This window comes from Dipodomys ordii, unplaced genomic scaffold (genome assembly GCF_000151885.1).
Source record: "Dipodomys ordii isolate 6190 unplaced genomic scaffold, Dord_2.0 Scaffold96, whole genome shotgun sequence".
NCBI lineage: Eukaryota > Metazoa > Chordata > Mammalia > Rodentia > Heteromyidae > Dipodomys > Dipodomys ordii.
The window spans coordinates 1,188,365-1,206,869 of record NW_012267312.1 but is presented as its reverse complement, the minus strand read 5'-3'; the positions used below and the strand labels follow the sequence as shown (position 1 = coordinate 1,206,869).

The 18,505-nt window shown below is 33.8% G+C and overlaps 1 protein-coding gene across 1 annotated transcript in view; it reads left to right on the top strand.

The window, feature by feature from the left end:
* The window catches only part of LOC105993437 (dystrophin-like), a gene marked incomplete at its 3' end in the record, with an annotated part of 1,816,642 nt that overhangs the window by 617,384 nt on the left and 1,180,753 nt on the right, over nt 1-18,505 (top strand). Inside the window, 1 exon segment of the mRNA XM_013026710.1 lies at nt 8,257-8,376. Within this exon segment, the coding sequence (XP_012882164.1) occupies nt 8,257-8,376 (120 nt within the window).

The window sequence follows — 18,505 nt, the reverse complement described above, 5'->3', positions numbered from 1 at the left end:
CTCCTGCCTCAGCCACCCAAATTGCTGAAGCTATCTGCTTGTGCCCTCATGTTTAGGAAGACTGATTTGTATCCTCAACCTACTCTGTAGATGTACATCAGACCCTCTCCCTTTTTTTGAGGATCTAGCCAAGTTTGTTTCCACCCAAGGTTCTATAGGATAGAGCAAATGAAGAAAAATAGAAGAGAAATGTGACACTTGTTTCAGAGAAACTATTAATTTTTTTGGGGGGGTCTGGTCGTGGGGCCTGAACTCTGGGCCTGGGCACTGTCCCTCAGCTCTTCAGCTCAAAGCTAGTGCTCTACCACTTGAGCCACAGTGCCACTTCCGGCTTTTTTCTTTTTGCTTATGTGGTGCTGAGGAATATAACCCAGGGCCTCAGGCATGCAAGGCAAGCGCTCCACCACTGTGCCACCTTCCCAGCCCAAAACTATTAATTTCTTAATGGAAGAGACTGATTGGATAAATAGAAGTATGCAAACTTAAGAGTGGGCAGTGATAGAAGGTCTCATGCATATGATAGCTATGCATAAAATGCTCAAAATGAAAATGCTCAAGTAAATGGTGATCATGCTAATTTATTTATTTATTTTTAGCAATGTATGATATCACTAGGCCAAGTAATATACAGTTACTTTTCTTAATCCCATGTAATAAGTAGAAAGGTTAAGCATTATTTGAAGAATTGAAATCCAGTATATACATTTATAGAGCCAAAACTTTGCTGTAATTTAGACCTTTTTCTAAATTTCAAAAGCTATATAATATTTCTATGCTTATGGTATCATGGTCAGAATTCATTAGATAAGGGTGAATTGGATAAATACAGAGGATTTTTTGGCAGTTTGATTTAGTATCTTTGATCTGAATAGTATGATTTTATAAAACAAAGTGAATGATAATATTATGGAGTTCATACTGTGTGCCAAGCAAAATGCTAATCAATTATACATTATTCAGTCATCATAATCACCTCAATAGGTACTCATTCCAATTTTGCAAATTAGGAAGCTGAAGCTTGAAGTAGTTGAAACTTTTTCAAGATCACATGGCTGAAAAGTGATGTATCCAGGAATCAAACCCAGAAAAATGTGACTTCAAACCTATATGCTTGACATATGCCCATCCCAGAGACATTTCCACATAATATCATTTTCCATGTACAGTATGAAATATATATATATATATATATATATATATATATAGAGAGAGAGAGAGAGAGAGAGAGAGAGAGAGAGAGAGACCTTAATTTTTCTGTTCTGGTTTTGAAACATTTTTTTTCTTTCTTCTTGATCCCCCTTCCTGCTACTGGAAAGAATTTAGTGCTTTTATACTTTTTATTTGTTGTGACTTTAATTTCTTAAATTTAATTTTATTGTCAAGGTAATGTACAAAGTGGTTACAGTTACATAGTTACATACATAATGAGTACATTTTTTGTCAAACATTATTACCCATTTCCTCAGTTTTTCTCCCATTTTCCTTCCCCCAATACCCTCCCTCAAGTTGTAAGGTTCATTTCCAACATATTGTCTTGTGAAGTCATCTTTTAGAACTTCCCTTCACACACACATTTAATTAGCTTAGTTGCTCACAGAGACAATGAAAAAACAATAGGTTTGAGTATATAGATGTCAAAATAGAAGCTAGGAGAATGTATTGAGGAAGCTTATTCAATAAATTTACAGCAATCTATATGCCATGAGTAAATCCACACAAGGAGATAGTCACTATTTTAACCAACCAGGCTTAGCAACATGAACATGTGATTGACAAATAAAACTGAAATCATTTCAAATTAATTAAGGGAACCAGAAGATACAGATCCCAGCCCACTGAATAAGCCACAGGAATAAAGGGAATGCATTGCCTGCATCTTCATCATTTCCTAAGCAAGTCTAACATTTTGGATTCAGGACACACAAACATTGATGTGTATATGCAGTATCTTGGCTAACTAATCACTAATGTCTTGGAAGTTTTTTTTTTTTTTATATTCTTGAGAAGGATTTTGTAAGAGTTCCTTTCCTAGATGTTATTAATCCCTCTTCTTTGTGTTAGGTTTGAATTAGGTTAAGGAATCCACCACATTGTCTTCAGGTAGAAAAAGAAAGTTTATTCCCAATTGCAGGCCTTTATGATGTTAGGGAGCACTCAGAAGGGAAGGCCACAAGGCTGGATTGGTGTTAATGTAGGGAGGGGGCGGGGAAAAGGTGTGGCATGGTAAGTGTGGATATGACCAAGACCTCAGCATCTGGGAATCTCCCAAGGTCTGAAGGAGGTGGGAAGAGGAGGTCCAGGATGTGACCTCAGAGAAGAGGGAGGTAACTGCCCCCAAGGTGTGCCAGTTACCTAGGTAACTCAGGTGCTAGGCGGAGACTTCCTGAATCTAAAACAAAGAGGAGGAGGATGCCTAAGTGCAGATTGGCAGGGAGTAAAGGGTACCTAACACTTTGAAATTCCACTACTGTTTTGTTACTTCTTTTTGAGGGTTTTTGTTGTCTTTGTGCTGGTGCTGATGCCTAAACCAACGGCTTGGACATTGTCCCTCAGCTTTTTTGGGATTATGGATAATACTCTAGCATTCAAACCATAGCTTCACTTTCAGCTCTTTAATGGTTAGAAATGAGTCTCACAGACTTTCCTTCTGTGGCTAGCTTCAGACTGTTATCCTCTGAATTCAGCTTCCTGAGTAGCTATGATTAAAGGCATGAACTAGGACGCCCAGTCCTCTACTGTTCATTTTGTTTTGTTTTAATGCCGTTCATGAGACTTGAACTCAGGTCCTGGGCACTGTTTCTAAGCTTTCTCATTCTAAGCTAAAGCACTACCACTTGAGCCCTAGCTTCAGCTTTTTGATTGTTAATTGGAGATAAGAATCTCAAGGACTTTCCTGCCTGAGCTAGTTTTGAACTGCAATCTTCAGATCTCAGCCTCCTCCAGTAGGTAGTATTGCAGATGTTAGCCATGGACACTTGGCCTCTCTTAGTTTGATAAGATCTTCTGCAATATTATAAATAGCAGAAGTTTTATGCCCACTCTTCTGTTCTTTTGTGACATCTATTTAGTTAACCAAAAATATGACAGACTGAACTTTGTAATCATCTTTTCCATTATATTAATTTTAAAATATTTTGAGAGGTTGTCTCCTAGAATCCATGTATAACACAAAGATGTGTTGTTGCTAGATGCATGATATGTATGTGGGAGCTTATGACCTGTGTTTGCAGTTTCCTGTTTGTTAATGATTAAAGTATCAGAATGAGTAAAGTACACTATATATTAAACACACCACTGTCTTATTGATCCTCATAGTTGAATCTATGGTGAAAAAAATCTTTATCCTTTCATAGAGCATGCAAGAGACCCAATCTTGTCTTGTTTTTTTTGCTATTATCTTTCTATTAACTGTATTACTTTACCTCTAATTGAAAGCCTAAGTTTTTGTTGTCTAATATGTTTCTATATCTTCATTTTCTCAGCATTATTACATATACATCTAAGAAAGGATAAAATAACATAGGTCGAGTTAACATGGAAGTGGATTTTTTTCTCTAGGAATTGTTATAAACTGCTTTCTGAAAACCAACTTGACCTGAGTAAGAACAATCAAAATTCAATACCACTGATGACATTTGAAGGAAGTAGCAGAAAAGCCATATTTAAATTATAAAATTGTGATCATGTACTAAGGGAGTAACAAATTTGGTCAGATCCTTAAACTAGAGAATTATTTAGGAAAAAGACAATTATTTACAGAGGTGTAACAAAACCCAACTTTGTCAAATCTAAGCACTTTTAATGCTAAATTTCACTGTTGCCCTTTTCTCTTGTCATAAGGAGAAAAGGATTGTTATTTGACATTAGAGAACAAACATCGCTGACATTTGTATCTAATAATGGTATAGAAATTTAATTAGATGCATGATAGATTTTTTAACCTGGTGTTACAAAAGCATTACTTTAATAAAAATAAGGGCAAGGAATGCATAATAAAGTAGCTAGTGTGTGTACATATGTGTATATATTCTATAAGATTTCAACAATGAAATGCATTTTAACAATTACATATTATAGCATTTTGACTTGAAATATTATCTTCTGATGGTCAAAACTGGTGTAACTCTCTGAGGATATGTCTATATTTAGAAGTAATTTGACTTTTGTTTTGAGTTTAAATAGCAAGCTATCTATTAATCTTTATTGTCTAAATGGAGCTGTGGGAAATTCAAATCTGAAGGAAGTCAATATTTAAGCTAAGTTTTCATTTAAATTTAAAATAACTTGACAAAACTTGAGTTTTAGAAATTAATAGCCTTGAGAATCCAAGTAGGGAAGCAGAAACATATTCTGTACCCCAAAGATCAAGATCATTATTAATACTCTGAAGAATTTAAAATTTTTATCTCAGATTTTTGTGCTAAACAGTTTTTGTACTTTTATAAGTTTTAAAATTTGGATCTTGAACATAGGATTTTTTATTATTTTTGTCTTAATGATATAAGAGAAATTGGCTAATATTGTATTATTCACTCATATTTATATTTGGAGTAGAAGTCTGAGGACAGATGAAATTTTACAATAGTTTTTGTCTTGCAAGTAGAAAGTATGGCCAGAAAGGTCAGTTTAATCTTTTTAAATTTAATCTCTCTTTAGGAGTGAAAGGAGAGATATGATTCTAAAAAGTCATAGAAGAGAATAAAAGATACTGAAAATAACATTGAGTCAGATATATTTCATACTAATCTGTAGTGCTATTCACTGTTTAAGATTTTTGTCACAATGGACAGCCTTTCTTCTATTCTTTTATTTCCATCTGCTCATTATAATTCCAGATGGTTTTTGTCTTTGATCTTAAAGTTATCAACACACCAGTAACATTAATGTCACTCTGTGTTAGCATATTTGCAAAAGCATAAATGTAAACCCTTTATCAAAATAGCAAATATGCCATTTCTGATTCAACAAATAGAGCCGCAAAACAAAATTAGACAACTAAGTACCAGAAAAATGAATAGTACATATGATCACATATTCTTTAGAAAGATTCAATCAGAATTTGAAAGTAGAGATTTCCTGAGTCAACATTATTTCAATGTTCCTTTACCAAAGTGTATCAAAACAATGAAAAATATTTATATATATCATGCAGTGACTATTCCATTTCTAGTAATTTAAAATATATGTAACTACATATATATAATCTTAAATATATAAAACTCTCCATATTATGTATTTTTATATTGAGTGACATAAAAAATGATTGGTTTAATTAAGGAAGCCAATTTATTATCTACTGGACACCTCATTATTATTTTAATTATTCAAGAAATTCCTGGCCGATAAATGTTCCCTATTCTGGCTTATCTAACTCTGAAAACACAGAGTTGACATCACTGTCAAGGACAACTCTGAATGTTAATGTTTCCATTTTTGGCCTCATGGCAGAAAAGAGTTTTATTCACCAGTGCAAGCTCTGGAATGTCAGAGACATGATAGACAGTATAGACTCCACACGCAAAATAGATGCAGAGTCATTTTATCCTAAATTGTTTCGTACAAAAATGTATGTGAAAATCTAGAGGAGAGGAACTAAATAGAAATGATTTCATAGTGTTCTAAAAATTTGCACCTTAAACCTAAATATTGTAGAATAGCTATGCACATACATTGAGGTTGTGATGCAGCCATCCTGTTAGTTCCCTTGCACTGGCATAACATTTGAATAACTAAGAACTAGACTGATAGATGCCCAGCAAATAGAGAAGGTTTACGAGAAAATAATAGGACATATGTCAAGTATGCTTCTTTTTCTACGTTATAGAACCAATAAACTGAAATGCAAGCTCATTTATTGGGAACTTCAAATACCTTATCAAGGAAATACCTATAGTAATTAGTGTAGTAGAATAAGATCTTAGGGCATCTGGAACTCCTCAGCAGGATGTTTTGGTTCCAGATACAGATTCTCCTGTGTACTCATGTGTACTTACTTTTCTATTCACTCTTGTTTCTCTTTATGAACAATATGTCATGTGGAAGTCCTGATTTTGACATTACTTTTTTAGAGAAAACAATGGCTTTTCACCATTAAATGCATAAGTTTGGAAAGCCAGGATTTGCATTATTCTCATTTAATCTCAATATTCAATTCTTTAAAAAATGCTTTTTTTTCTTTCTGTTGAGTTTGGTGCATTTATAAATGAATTAAAAATTAAACCCAATACTTTATCTATTATAGTCATTCTGTAATCTTACCTGTGCATATTGTCCTCACACTATTCCACATAGCAATCTCATTTGATAAAAGTTTGGTGATCTTTATTGCTTGGGAATACATATTGAGAATTTCAGAGAACCACTCTGTTTTGGTGGACCTTATATTCCAGTAGACAAACATCACATTATTATACTAATTACTTTAGAAAGTACTGAATAGTGACTATGAGTCTGGGAAAATCACACTTAAATTGAATTCTATTTAGTAATAATAAGAAAAGATCACTTAACGATCTGGAAGCAATGCAATTCAGGCAGAAGTAACAGTTTGGCACATTATGGAAAAGCAAAGGCAAACGTGTCAGAAACAGTGAGACAGCAAGAATGTATACAGCTAGATTGAGGTATACAGGTGCTAGACCATGTAAGTATTTTATTCAAAGAATTTGGATTTTCTTCCTCACTGTAATGATATTTTATTATTCTTTTACACAGAAAAATAACATCTGGTTATAATTTGAACAGAAGGGAAGGAATTGCCATAGGAGCTTAAAACAATCACAGAATCTGGTGGGAGGATCATCCAGAGAGGGAGGTACATGAAACTTTGGATAAGAGAGTGCCAAGAATGAAAGAGTAGTCAATTAGTGCAGTAATTGAAAGTGAAGTAAGTCAGGCCCAGGAAGACAATGGATTCATGGTTCCCCTCAAATATGGAAGCTAGAACTAATTTACAAATATACAAGTAACATATATGGGGTTGTGTGCAATTGTTCATGACCATATTAACCAAAAAAGGGTATTTGCAAGGAAGAGTTCAAATTGTGTAATACCTTAGAAAAACAAACTTACAGTCCAACAATATGAATATCAGAAAACTGGCACTTGAAAGGTATGTAGGGAGAGGTCAAGGAGAGAGGGGTAGATGAATAAAGAGAGTAAGCAAGGGGAAAATGCAGTTACAAATGCATACATATATATATATATATATATGACACATATCCTATGAACTTTAGAAAATCGAGGGTTGGGGTTGGGTTATGAGGGATGGGAAATAATTATAAAAGGGATGACATTGATCAATATTCATTATATTTGTAAACTAATTTATTTAATGTTTTTCAAACTTTTTATCAACTACTTAATGATACTAAAGGTAAAACTTAGAAAAGAGACTGAGTATTCACTTTGGAAACCTGAGAGTTAGTGGCAACCTTTAAAAGATGTGTTTCAATGTGGTAGTAGAAAAAATGAATAGCAGAATTACTTAGTGGCAAGAGTAACAAGAAAGAAAGGAAGGAAGGAAGGAAGGAAGGAAGGAAGGAAGGAAGGAAGGAAGGAAGGAAGGAAGGAGGAAAGAAAGAAAGAAGAAAGAAAGAAAGAAAGAGAGAAAGGAAGAAAGAAGGAAGGAAGGAAGGAAGGAAGGAAAGAAAGAAAGAAAGAAAGAAAGAAAGAAAGAAAGAAAGAAAGAAAGAAAGAAAGAAAGAAAGAAAGAAAGAAAGGAAAACCATTTTTTAAGTCAGGTACCAGTGGCTCATGTTTGTAATCCTAACTACTCACGAGTCTGAGATGTGAGGACTGTGGTTTCAAGCCAGCCTGTGCAGGAAAGTATGAGACTCTTATGTCCAGTTAACCACCAAAATGACAAAAGTAGAGCTGTAGTTCATGTGGTAAAGTGCTATCCTTGGGCAGAAATTTCCCAGACCCTGAACTCAAGCTCTAGGACCAACACAACAAAAAGTTCATTTTATTTCTATGGTAATGGAGAACTTAAATAAAGAATAGCTTGACGATGTTAGCAATATAGGTAAATTTTGAAAACAATATCTTGCAAAGGGGAGAGGATATAGGATAAGTAATGGAACATTTTACTGTACTTTTCTCAATGTGTGGCCACTCTTTAGAATTTTCTATTTGTATTGAAAATAGAAAAATACAGATTTTCTTGAGGGTTAGGACAGAAAATGTTAAAAATATTTCTGGCTTTTCAATGTACAGAGGAGACCATTTTACTTTCCTTTTAAAAAAATCTTTCAGGTGCTTCAAGAAGACCTAGAGCAAGAGCAAGTCAGAGTCAATTCCCTCACTCACATGGTGGTGGTGGTTGATGAAACTAATGGAGATCATGCAACAGCTGCTTTGGAAGAACAACTTAAGGTCAGGTTATTTTCTTGAATAAATGAAATATGTCCTTCAAAGCATTTAATTTCAATTTGAAAATGTAAGTTAGATGATTTAAGATGTAATTTATCATGGATATTTGAATACAATGTATTTGTTAAAGCAAATTCAGATCACTTCTTATGTGTGCACATTTTCCTTGCAGTAATTTAAATAGCCTGCTCATACTATTTTCCTGGCCTTTGTGAGCATACACAAATGTAGGTCCATTTACTTTTATTATGGTTGAATCATATGTATTAGAGGAATACTATGTTTTTCCTCTTCTATCTTACAGCCTAAAAGAGGACAAAACATTTTCAAAAGAATATTTAATTAATTAAACAATGGAAATTAAGTGCCTATAGTGTATTTATGCCTGTAACCCTTCAGGTACCACCTTTATAAAGGACATAGGATTTTTAAACCGTGGTAGCTTTTTACTTCCCTTTCTAACCTTTGTTACAGTATATTATAGCATTTATATGATTAGAAATGTAATTAGTACATACCAAGAAAGGATAAAGTAAATAGTTTATCATGTTTTTATCTTCCAAATTGGGAATAGTAAAGAGTACTGTAAAAAGAACAGCTCCAGAAAGATACTACACAGATCAAATTATTAACATTCAGGAAACATAAAAATTAATTCTGAATGATTATACATACAATTACATTAGAATTACAGATTGTTTTATGAAGCATTTATTGGTCCCATCAAAAAGTGGTACTCCTTTGTGATGGGAGGTACAATTTAGATATGGCAAAGAATCCAATAAGTATGGTTTTAAATGGCTTATCAGCCTAAAATAGTTCTAAACATAGTTTTTCCTACCTAACCTATAACATGGTTTCTTCAAACCTTATCTCTGTTTTCTTCTCTTTTTGTGTGGAGTGTGTTTTTTATTCCAGGGAAATGTCATTTCCTCTGGTTACTGAAATAGGCTGCCAATCTCCAGCAACGTTATCTTGTTCTCAATCATTAAATGACAAAAGAAAAACTCTTAAACTCACAGATCGGACACTGCTACAACTGTGCATTTAAAATATACTCGTACCTTGTTTTAACTACCTACATTTCAATGAAGTGGCAGGGTTCTAAAAAAGTGTGATGACATCAACCATGATAATATTTCATCAAATATAGCTCATTTCTATATTGCACACATTTCTGACCAACCAAAGTGCTGCATTTCAATGCATTCCATAGTTTTCATGTAATACTTACAAATTATAAATAGGCAACTGAACATTACCCTGATATTTTCAGAAAACAAAATAGAAAGCTGCAGAGCAGATGTTTCTTGGACTTAAAGACTGGTTTGACTAACTAGAACAGGGAAGTTTCCTACATTTTAGAGTATTTTCAGTTAAAATAGTTAAAATAACACCTGAAAATTAATGGCCATTTCATGACCCATAGAAACTTGCTTTATAATTTTCCCAAGAGCTGAGTTTTCTCCTGTTACTCCTTTTGCCCAAATGTAACAACTAAAATAGTTGTTATAGAGTAGTTACCTGTAATTCATAGAAACTCAATATTTATTTGTTTATTATTGCCTTTCCCTTTGATAAGGGTTAGGGACTACCTCTTCTTGATAGATGTTAGCTAGCTTCCTCTTTATAGCTCTCCCCTTTCTATACCATTATATTTGACAACTCTTTATTACCACATGATGTCTAGATACTCTAGATTAATGTCTAAAAGTACAGAATGAAAAGGAGATAAGGGAAAGGAAAATAACTAATATGATTTTTACTTCCAGTTCCTCCAGTTCAAGTAAGGCCTTCACTGGGGATCTTAAGTGAAATCTGATATAATCTGTATAAAACAGTGTTCATTCATGATTTCAATAAATACATATTGCCAAGTGATGGTGCCTGAAGCCTTTAATCCTAGCCACTCAAGAGACTGAGATCTGAGGATCGTGGTTTAAAGGCAGACAGGGCAGGAAGGTCCGTGAGAGTCTCCTCTTCAATGAACCACTAGAGAACTGGAAGTGGTGCTGTGGTAGAGCAAAATGTGCTCAGAGACAGTGCCCAGGCCCTGAGTTCAAGCCCCATGACTGACAAAAATAAAAATACGTACATACATGCATACATACATACATACATACATATATGCATAATCTAGAAGGTGCTAACCAAAAAGCTTAGACTATAAGTTATGTACAAATTCTAAATGATTTCATTTTGGAGCTTATATTCTAAGAAAATAAGTATTATTTCATGAACAAAGCCAGAGTAAAAAGCTGATGTAAAGAAAGTGGAAGTGAGATAATGTGAGGACAGTATGATTTTTTTTCTTTTTGGTTGGTCATGGGACTTGCTCTGGGCCTTAGCACTGTCCCTGAGCTCTTCAGCTCAAGGCTAGTGTTCTACCACTTTGAGGCAAAGTGCCACTTTGGGAATTCTGGTGGTTAAGTGGAGTTAAGAGTCTCATGGACTGTCCTGCAGAGGCTGGTTTTGAACTGTGATCCTCAGATCTGCACCCCCCCTGAGTAGCTACGATTACAGGCATGAGCCACAGGTATCAGGTGAGGTGACAGTATGATAGATTACAACTCCTGTGTGTCTAATTTGAACATTGGTTGAACAGTTGGTTCTTTGTGATTGGCTGAAACTCTGCTACTTTTCATAAGTTTAGGTTGCAGTTTATGTCTTAGGTCATAGTTCATTAGGCTTAGAAAAACAATTATGGAGGCAGCTTTAAACCAAAGGTAATTAAATTAACACAGCTATATAGAAAAAGGTGGTGTGGGTAGATAGGGGTGGCTGGGGGTATGGGTTAAAATGTTTACCTGTTATATGGTAATTATTTCTTAAATCAGATATATAAATCCAGTCATGAAAAATAGAGAAACCACATTTGAAAGGTTGAATTTTGGGGTCATTATTGGAATGCTAGGGTTCTGCAGGTGGCCAATTAATTACCAAGACCTGCAGCCCCAAACCAAGCTTGCACCAAACTTTTAAAGACAAAGGCCACATGTTGGTTGGAGACCAAGCCTCAGAAAAGCATTGTACATAAACACCCGACAATGAGCAGGGCTTCCCCGGGGCTAAACAACACAATGCATCTACATATTCCCCAAAGATGGGTCCTCCTGGCTCTACCCATTGAGCCAGGCATCTGCAATACAAAGGATGGCTTGTCTCACCTCTAGGCTTTGGAGCTGAGTAGACAGTCACCATCTCTGGGCTGGGTGCTTGGATAACTGTGAAAACAATAGCTCTCAGCACTTGGTAGGCACCAGGATGGCTGTGACAGTATTTAGACTCAGTTTCCTCATTTCATTCTCCATTGCTCTTTATTTACATGAAATCCAATCACTGATTTCCCCACTTCACCTTGGAAAAATAAAAACAAAAGCTCAGGGAATGAAGCAGTTTTACATTTTTGTGGCTGAGGAAAAACTTCATTGACCATATAAATGTGTCTACTTATGGTCTTCAAATCTATGGATTCAACCAACTGCAAATCAAAGATATTAAAAAAGAAACTATGCCTGCCCTGAACGCTACATTTTTTTCTCTGATCTCTCAAACAATAAAACATTAGGTATTTATAAGTAGTCTATAAGTAATTCAAAATATACAGGGGTAAGCAGACATGTAGGCAGTATTCAGATACTATGCCATTTTCTGTAAATAATTTGAGCATCTTTACATTTTAGTATATAAAGAGCATACTAGAATAAGTATGCAGTAGATGCTGATGCTGAGGGATCATGCCATAGTTACATATGTGAATTTAGGAAACATACTAAACTGTATTACACTGAATGAAAACCAGGAGGGAGTTCATGCACTAATACGAACTCGGGAAAAGTTCTAGGAAATGTGTGGGGGTTGGATGGTCAATGAAAGGATCCTGGAAATGATCCATCACATCCATGCCAGGGGACCATACGGAGGCAGGCAGGCACAGGAGAAAGATTATTACAAGGTTTATTAGAGGAGCCATATTTCCCCCGGAGAGAGAGCACATGGCAGCCTCCACTATCTAGGTAGCAGCAGGGTCTGGGAGATCGGAAGTGATGTAGATGGGAGCTCAGGTGAGTCTGGGTGGATAAGGGAAGGGGCCAGCAGGTCTGGGTGGAGCTGAGGACCAAAGGTGGGCATAATGCTTACAGTCAATAATATTAGAACATGATTAGTGCTTGCTTATAGGTACCTACTGAACTAAGGCTCTTACCTTACTATGCAATACAGATTAGCAGATAAGAGCAGATCTTTCTTGATGATAATCGTTCAAAGAGATAGCTTCTAGGACCTTGAGAAAGACATTCATGCATTGCAGAAGATTAATATAGAAACAGAAAATTCATTTACCATTTCAAGTCTCCTAAAAAAAGTGTATCTATGACAAAAAGAGAGTTCAGAGACTTATACTCTAAAAACTATTGCTACAATAGTGAACCTGCAAGTAGTGCTAGGTTTTGTTTTGTTGGTCAATAAAATTCATTCATATTCACTTTTCTTTTTAGATACTATTTTTGACAATTTGCATTTAAATATAGATTTGAAAATCAATGTATCATTCCCTCTCAAAACTTATTCTATGGTTTTAACTCAGTTTTATCATATTAGTTTGTAGAGAACTAATTATTTTGCTATATCGAGTCTTTCAATCCATGATTGTAGAATAGTTTTCCATTTATTTAAGCCTTTAGTTTCTTTGAACAATTCTCATCAAGAAAGATCTGCTCTTATCTGCTAGTATTGTTTTGTAATTTTCAAGGTAACGAGTATGAGGCTTTTAACAATGCTTTCCTACAGATTTTTTGAAAAATGTTATTGTTATAAATAGTACATTTTTGAAGTTTTATTTTCTATTTACCTATTCTTATTTGGAGAAATATAATTGAGCTTTGTTCCCTGGCCTTGTATCCAGCTATTATGCTATAAGTACTTATTAATTTGAATAGTTTACAGCATCAATCAGTTGTACACATACAGGTTGTTTGTGAATTATGGTTTTATTTCTCCCTTTCCAACCATTATTCATGTTATTAATTTTCTTTGCCTTATTGTACCATGTAAACTCTCTAGTACAATGAGATTATTGTAGATATTTGTTTCTCATTTTAGGTCTCAGAAGAGAGCTATTAATCAATCCCCATTAAATATGACATTTCCTCTAAGTTTGCTGTTGATATTTTTATGCTTAGTGTTCAAAGAGTTTTTATGATTTCTGAATGTTGGATTTTATCAAGCTTATTTTCCAGGATCACTTGAAGTAATAATATGTTTTCTCCTTTGTTCTATGAATATATCAAATCAAATTTCTTAATTTCATGATGTTAAAATAGCTTTATTCCTGAAATAAGCAAAACATGTATGATATATGTAATCCTTTTAATATTTTGTCAGGTAGTCTGTGTTAATATTAATATGTGATTTAGATTTTTCCCATTATGTCTATGAAAGTACTTTACCCATTATTTTCCTTTCCTGTAATATGCTTATTAGATTTAGCTGATTATTCAGGCTTTGGGTGGTAGTTTTACATGAAATATTTAATATATTAATAGGTGTAAGTATTTCTTTCTTAATTTGAATTCTTAATTTGCATTTTCTGAAAGTTCCTTTGTGTGTCAGTTTCAGTAGTTCATATTTTCAATAAGTTCATTCACATTTGTATTTTATAACAGTAACTAGTTATTGATATGTAGAATTGATGTACATAATAGAAAACAAGGAATTTCTAACCTCTCCGAAAAAAAAAAAAACAAAACAGGTGATATGGCAATGTTTGTCCTATTTTCCCATTTATTAACTTCAGTAAAATTTTAAAAAGCTCTAGGCTTTTATAACATAGGTATATTTTTAGCCACAATCTTCACTACTGCCACATTCTCTTGCTCCTATATCATCTAATATAAAACATGCATTAGAAAATTGTGATTTCCTATAGTTGGAACTTCCAATGCCAAGAATCAGAATAGAGCATAGGTACATATCTCTCTTCCATGCACTCACTTTCAAATAAAATGTATTTGGCAGATAGTCCTGGTTTAAAAATGTAAATGTGAAAGGTTTTTTGTTCTTGTACAAAACATAAACCTGTGTAACTTTAGTGTCCTGCAGGAATATTTTACATTGTATGCCTCCAAGTTCAAGGGCTGATTTTCTATCAAGTGAGTTCTAAATTCTGACCAATCATACTCATCTCAATAATTGATCACAGTTTTCAGAGCTCTTTCATATTGTTGATTTATCAGACTCTAGCAGTGACTTGGCCTGAAGGCTACCAGGGCATGTCCTATTATCTCTTTTCTATTAAAGGAAAAATGAAACTGTACTAAGGTTGATATTTTGTAAAGGTAATATCAATTTGGGGAACAGTGGCGCTGAAGCAAGATTTTAGGCCATCTGTACATTAACATTGTGATGAATAGAGGGTTAACAGATTCAAAGATTTCTATGTCCGATTAATGATCACGATAAATTTTCAAATCTGTAATCTCATGTAGAATGGAAAGAATTTTCATATGTGATTTGCACTCCCTATAGGTCTTTGAATTCATCATAAATAACTGATCAGTATTTATTTAGTGAAGAAGAAGGATTTCAGAAGAACGCTCCCATATTTATGATTGCAGTGGTAGTATACAGCTCTGAGACACTTGTGTATCATACAAAGCCCAAATAACACTCCATAATATCCTAATCGGTAAAGAACCTTCTTATTGCTAACACTTCAGATTCTGTAAGTCATCTAACAATAGTGAAAGCACAGCAAAACCTCAGGCTCCCAAGAAATGTTAGAGTATGTGATGAATGCTGTAAAGAACCCTATGAGGCTAGAATGCTCCTTAGGACTATTATTCCCTATTTTCTGATATAATAATTGGATGTACTGATGCAACCTGAAGATTACAGAGATTATGAAGCTGCCAGAGAACATTAAATAATATTCTACACATAATAAAAGCAATGCCAACAACAAAAGTCCTTTCCAGATTTATTCATCAGCACTTTATAAACTCATTAAAATAAATAATATATGGAATTGACTGAAACAGCAGAGAAAATAACATACTTCTTCAAATTGAAACCTCAGTACGTATGAAATATAATCACTGAGGCAAAATTTCATTAACAAATCAGTCATATTTGCTTTTTAAAAATAAATCCCTGCAGTGAGCATACATTCTTTATGTGGAAATGCATGTATTTTCTATATTTTTCTTATGATTAGGTAATGTGGAGTTATAGTGTCAATTATATTTTTAGATCAAATTATGACTGTCTTCAGACCTTATCAAGGGGGCTAGGAGATATATTTAGTTCAATCTAGTTAAAGTCCTGATAAAATAAAATATGAAAAGCGAAGTAGAAAAAATTTTTAAAAAGATTCAATATTTGTGCATCTTTCTGTAGATTCTATAGCTCAAATTAGAAGGTATATCTTTTACACTGAATGCTCTACTGAATAAATAGCATGAATAAATAGCATGACCTTAGCCAGATTGATCTGACATTAAATCCCAGATACCTTAATATTGTGACATCCATGCCTAAGAACAAGTTACATAAACCTATCTGTGAGTTTCCTTGCTTAATAACTGAATCTTTAGAAGTAAAAGTTACTCTCTTTGAGCTCAGTTAAGAAATAGCTTGGAATTATTTGAACAGAAATAAAAATTGTATCTTTTGAGGAAAAATACATCCAATTGTTTTCCTACCTTGGACCATATGTTCATTAGTAAAGATACAAGGCATTCTATTTTATAACATGAGACTTCATTTCATAGCTTACAAATGCACATAGAATTGAGACTAGAATCACAAGCCTGACTAAGCATTAATCAGTAGCTCTCTGCCAGATTTCTTTCCTTACATTTTATTTCTTTCAAAAAGTTGGTGTGATTTTCATTGTACTACTGGGAAGATGTAGTTGCTTACACTTAACTGCATAGTTATTTATCAAATAAAGAAAAATCAAGAAGTAGATTATTTTTTCAGAAGGCCAATTATACACAGACTTCATTTAGCTGAGGAGTATTCTACAGGATCATAAACTGCCATAAAATGAGAAAGGCTGTTTGCTGCCTCCCTCCTTTGTATTGTTTCGTCCATAGCATATAATTATTTCTTCTTTAGTGACCATATGCCTGGCCAGTTTATTTTTCAATGCCAATACTGATGGGCACGTTAATTCTCACATTCTACCACAGAACCTGATAAATCTAATTTGAGTTTACTTCTCAGTTTTGTTAAATTCTTGTCAATTGCCTTTATCCAAATGTTCTTTGGGTAACCATTTTTCATTTTTGTGTTGAAAAAAGCAACTCAACCAAACAAAAAAAATGCAGATGAGAAATGTCCGTGGCACTGATAATGAGATGTGAATTAAATGGGAGGGAAAATATCCTCTCCATTATGGATTTAAGCATATATGATAATGGAGATTGATTTAATCCATGAAAATGTGTTAGAGTAAATGAATTAAACTTTAGCTTCTCTTACTACTGAGACAAAACGAGAATATAAATAAAAATTAACTACTCTTATCACTTCCTGAGATGTTATAATTCACTGTTGCATATATGTATTTATCTAACTTGGCAAAAGTGTGTTATTTCTAAAACCTCAAAAAATTCCTAAATGTAAATGGGAACTCAGAGAAACACTGAGTAAATATAATCTTTTTTCTCCTGGAAAGAAAATTTTAATTCTAATGATGTCAGTTTTTTAAAAATAGTTTTCCTTCCTATCAGGCCCATTTGATCCAATTCTTTTATTTTTTTTAATTGTGAAAATACTGTACAGAGGGGTTACAATTACATGGGCAAGATATGAGTACATTTTTTATCAAGCATTGTTGCCTCCTCCTTTGTTTCCCCTTCCCATCCTCCCCCCCCGCCCCCCCAAGTCCTCCCGACCAACCTTGATCCAATTCTTTATTCTTGTCTAATAGTTAAGTTACACTCATTCAGGCAATGATAAGCAACATCTTTGAGTGATTGAGTTTACCGATTAATTTTCCAACTACTTAACTCCAGCCTTTATAATTTAAATCAAGGTCAAAATTTCATACCAATAAACAAATCCAGAAGTTCAAATACCTTATGTTCATTTTTTCACACTTAAGGCAGATGATATTGCAAAAAATCTTATGTGTGGGAATGTTTATATCATATTAGCAAGAAACTTCTGATTAATTTATGTAATTATACCGGTATCAGGAAGAGGCACTAAGATCACCTTGCAAGAGAAGTGGCTTTGATTCAGTTAATTACAAATAATATCAATTCAAGCTATTGAATCTGTTACAAAACATAAATATTAACCTATGTGAAGAATAACCATCCATTTGTAATGATTTAGTAAAATTGATGGTCAGTGCCATTTATTTGAAGATTTGATATAAAATGTTCAAGCAAAATAAAGATAACCTTCGACATGCACATACCTTCTTTCAAAAATAGGAACAATGTTCAATACACAAGGCTGTAAATGTTTGTAGCAATTCTATAAGGGATTGGTGTTATTCAAGTGAGATCTAACGAATTAGCTATAAATTACTTTGGAAAGAATTGGCCCATCTTAGCTGTCTTTGTATTAGACTGTTAGGAATACTATAGCAAAATACCACATACTAGCTGATATAAATAACTGAAATTTATTTTCCCATTGTTCTCATTGTTAAAGAAGTCCAAGATCAAGACTATTGGTAGAGTTGGTTTCTTAGTCTAATCACCTTGGCTTTCCAGTAATTGCCTTTTACCTGTATCTTCGGTCTTCCCTGGTGTGCCTATTCTTCTTATCTCTCTGTCCAGATTGCTACTTAGTAGCACAGTCAAAAAGGATTACAACATACCCTTAGGGAATCATTTTAATTTAATTCTCTCATTAAAGACCCTAATTCTAAACATGGAATCGAACTTGTATATAGTACTTCAACATAAATTTGGAAACAAAATATTTATTTATATTTATATTTGGCATGTGGAGGCTTTGGTAAATGTTGGTGTTGTTTGAATAAAATTATGGCTGATAAATTGGAAACTATCAACTATAAGCTAAATATTTGCCATTATAATCCTGCCTCAATGAATTATCAAAATCATAGTCATCATTTGGATACAAAGGTCATTTTTGAGGATATTCTTTA